This window comes from Dichomitus squalens (genome assembly GCF_000275845.1).
Source record: "Dichomitus squalens LYAD-421 SS1 unplaced genomic scaffold DICSQscaffold_248, whole genome shotgun sequence".
NCBI lineage: Eukaryota > Fungi > Basidiomycota > Agaricomycetes > Polyporales > Polyporaceae > Dichomitus > Dichomitus squalens.
The window spans coordinates 1-3058 of NW_006767130.1; the positions used below are offsets into that span (position 1 = coordinate 1).

Sequence of the window (3058 nt, forward strand, 5' to 3'; positions counted from 1 at the left end):
CATACTACATAAGCGACTACAGCTAAGCGCTAGGAGACGCATAGCCTCGTGTAGTCCGGACCGGATAAGTCCAAGTTCAACAGGTACCGCACCGACAACTGCCGTTTCGACGGAATGGACTTTGACGAGTTCCTGGCCGAACTCCGTGCGAACCACCTCCCCAGCAATTGGGACGTTGACATCAAGACGCAAATCATGAACGCGCGACAACGTGAAAACCAAACATTTGCCGAATTCGTTCTCGGGCTCGAGGTACTCAATACTCAACTGCGCGCTTCCCCCTCTCGCTTCTCTCTTGATGGTCTCCGCCTCGTCATCGAAACCCATGTCTGTGACAGCCTTCGCCCGCTCATCCAGTCCGACGAAATACAGGCCATTCCACTCGAACAATATGTCCGCTGGAAATCGGCATGCAATCGCGCCGACGATCAACGTCGACGTCAAGTCGACGTCATCATGCAAATTCTGACCGCGAACCAAGCTCCGGGCAGCCGCCGTGGCAACACCACTGTCACCGGTCCTTCGAGCAAGGTTTCCCTCCCGCAACTCACCGTGGCGGAACGCCAGATTTTGACAGCGAACAAGGGATGTTTCAAGTGCCGCCGCCTCAATGTCGTCACCTCCACCCACATGTCCGGCACCTGCCCTAATGGCGCCCCGGACGGAGCCACATACGTACCTCTCACCACCAAATACCCTCACCTCGTTGCGCAAGGCCAAGGCTCCAAAGAGAATGTCCGCCCAAAGCGCACCATCGCCAGTGTTAATGAAGACACGGACATGGCCGACGCCACCACGGTCGCCTCTGTTGCCGCTGTGGGTTTGTCCCCCTTGGCTCAGACGACCGGCATCCTCGGCACTGGGTCCGACTCGGATGAATCGTGCGTCCCTCCTCTCTTTGCTCCCCAAACCTTCCTTCGTGCTCGTCTTACCCCCGATCCCGACGCCCCCATTTTTGACATGCTCATTGATGGCGGTGCTGGTCCAGTGTTGGTTAGGCGCGATGTCGCTGAATCCATGGGAGTCCCGTTGCGACGGCTCCCCACTGCACATAGACTGGGCAATGCATGGGGGAAGGCTTCGGAAGGTGTGAGGAGTGAAGAATGGGTCAAATTGAAAGTTCTGTTACCGGATTTCTCGTGGTCGTCTCGTGTATCCCGCGCAATAGTTGTCGATAACTTGTGCGCGCCTGTAATATTAGGCAAGGCATGGCTCGAAATCAACAGCATCATTGAAGATCATGCCGCGCACCAGCTTCTCGACAAGTTGTCCGGTCGCGACCTTCTCTCTCCCCCTCCTCCTCCTGCCCCCCCTCCTGCAGACGCTCGCAAGCGACACCTGGCTGAACGCAATGCCCTTGCCGAACAGCAGCAGCTTCACCGCAACATGTTCACCGATCTCTTGTCACACACAACTGCCCAACGGCAAGCTGCCGACTCCACTGCTGCTAACCCCATTTCCCTTACAATCTCGGCGGTCCGCTCGCATGTGGAACGACTTGCTCAGCTGGAATCCCTCGAGCGCGAGAACACCGCCATGAAATCCGCCTTTTCCGACCGCTTCCCTTCCGACATCCCGCACATTGACCAACTACCCGCCAACGTCCACCACCGCTTCATCCTCAAGGACGCGAACCTCACGATCGCACGTCGTCAATATGATTGCCCCAAGAAGTATCGCGAGGTCTGGAAGTCGCTCCTCGACGAGCATATCGCCGCTGGGCGACTGCGCGAGTCGGATTCCCCGTACGCATCCCCTGCGTTCCTCATCCCCAAATCTGACCCCACAGCCAAACCCCGATGGGTTAACGATTACCGCGCACTGAATGCCAATACTGTCGCTGACATGCATCCTCTCCCATGCATTTCAGACATCCTCGCAGATTGCGCTAAGGGCAAAATCTGGGGGAAGCTCGATATGACGAACTCCTTCTTCCAAACCCGTGTACACCCGGACGACATCAAGTACACTGCTGTCACCACTCCATTTGGGCTTTTTGAATGGACGGTAATGCCCCAAGGTTGTCGCAACGCCCCCTCGACGCACCAACGCCGGATGAATAAGGCGCTGCGCCACCTCATCGGTACCATCTGTCATGTATACATCGACGATATCATCATCTGGTCCCAATCCATCGAAGAGCACCGCCATAATGTCCAGCTAGTGCTACAAGCCCTCCACGATGCCCACCTGTATTGCTCTGACAAGAAAACCCAACTGTTTCTCCTCGAGGTCGACTTCCTCGGTCACCACATCTCTGCCCGTGGCGTTGAACCGGACAAACAGAAGATCGACAAGATCCTCAACTGGCCCACACCGCGTTCCGCGACGGCGGTACGCGCATTCCTGGGCCTTGTGCGATACGTTGCCAACTTCCTTCCCGATCTCGCGTCCCATTCCGTTGTGCTCACACCTTTGACTTCCAAGGAGGCTGAGACTGTTTGGCCGGGTTGGCAGCCCGCCCATCAGAACGCCTTCGAAGCGGTTAAACAGTTGGTTTGCAGTCACCGCTGCCTCACTGTCATCGACCACGATGCCCTAGACACCAATTCGATATTCGTGTCCTGCGACGCTAGTGACCTGCGCACGGGTGCCATGCTCTCCTTTGGCCCCACCCTCGAAGCTGCTCGCCCGGTCGCCTTCGAGTCCGCACATCTCAGTGGTGCGGAACTGAACTACCCCGTTCACGAGAAGGAACTCCTGGCCATCGTCCGCGCACTCAAGAAGTGGCGGGTCGACCTCCTCGGTGTACCCTTCACGGTCTTCACTGATCATCGCACTCTAGAGAACTTCCATCGTCAGCGCGACCTTTCACGTCGCCAAGCACGCTGGCAGGAATTCCTTGCGCAGTATGACTTCGAGATCAGGTATCTCAAGGGCGAGGACAACGTCGTGGCTGATGCCTTGTCCCGCCAGGACTTCCACGAGTCGACGACCTGCGCCGCGATCACCGACTTGCGCATTGCGACACGCGCACTCCGCTTCTGCAGTAGCGGTAGCAACGAGCGGGATGGTGACACCCTCATCGCATCCGTGCCTCATGGGAGCTTGCGGATCG

General features: G+C 57.4%; 1 protein-coding gene across 1 annotated transcript; it reads left to right on the forward strand.

The window, feature by feature from the left end:
- Positions 1–2112: 2112 nt before the first annotated feature.
- DICSQDRAFT_19241 (uncharacterized protein) lies at positions 2113–2262 on the forward strand (the record flags this gene model as incomplete). The annotated part of the gene is made up of 1 exon (XM_007371757.1): positions 2113–2262. A coding segment is annotated over one exon (150 nt), but the record flags the coding sequence as incomplete, so codon positions are not given.
- Between the last annotated feature and the right edge of the window lie 796 nt (positions 2263–3058).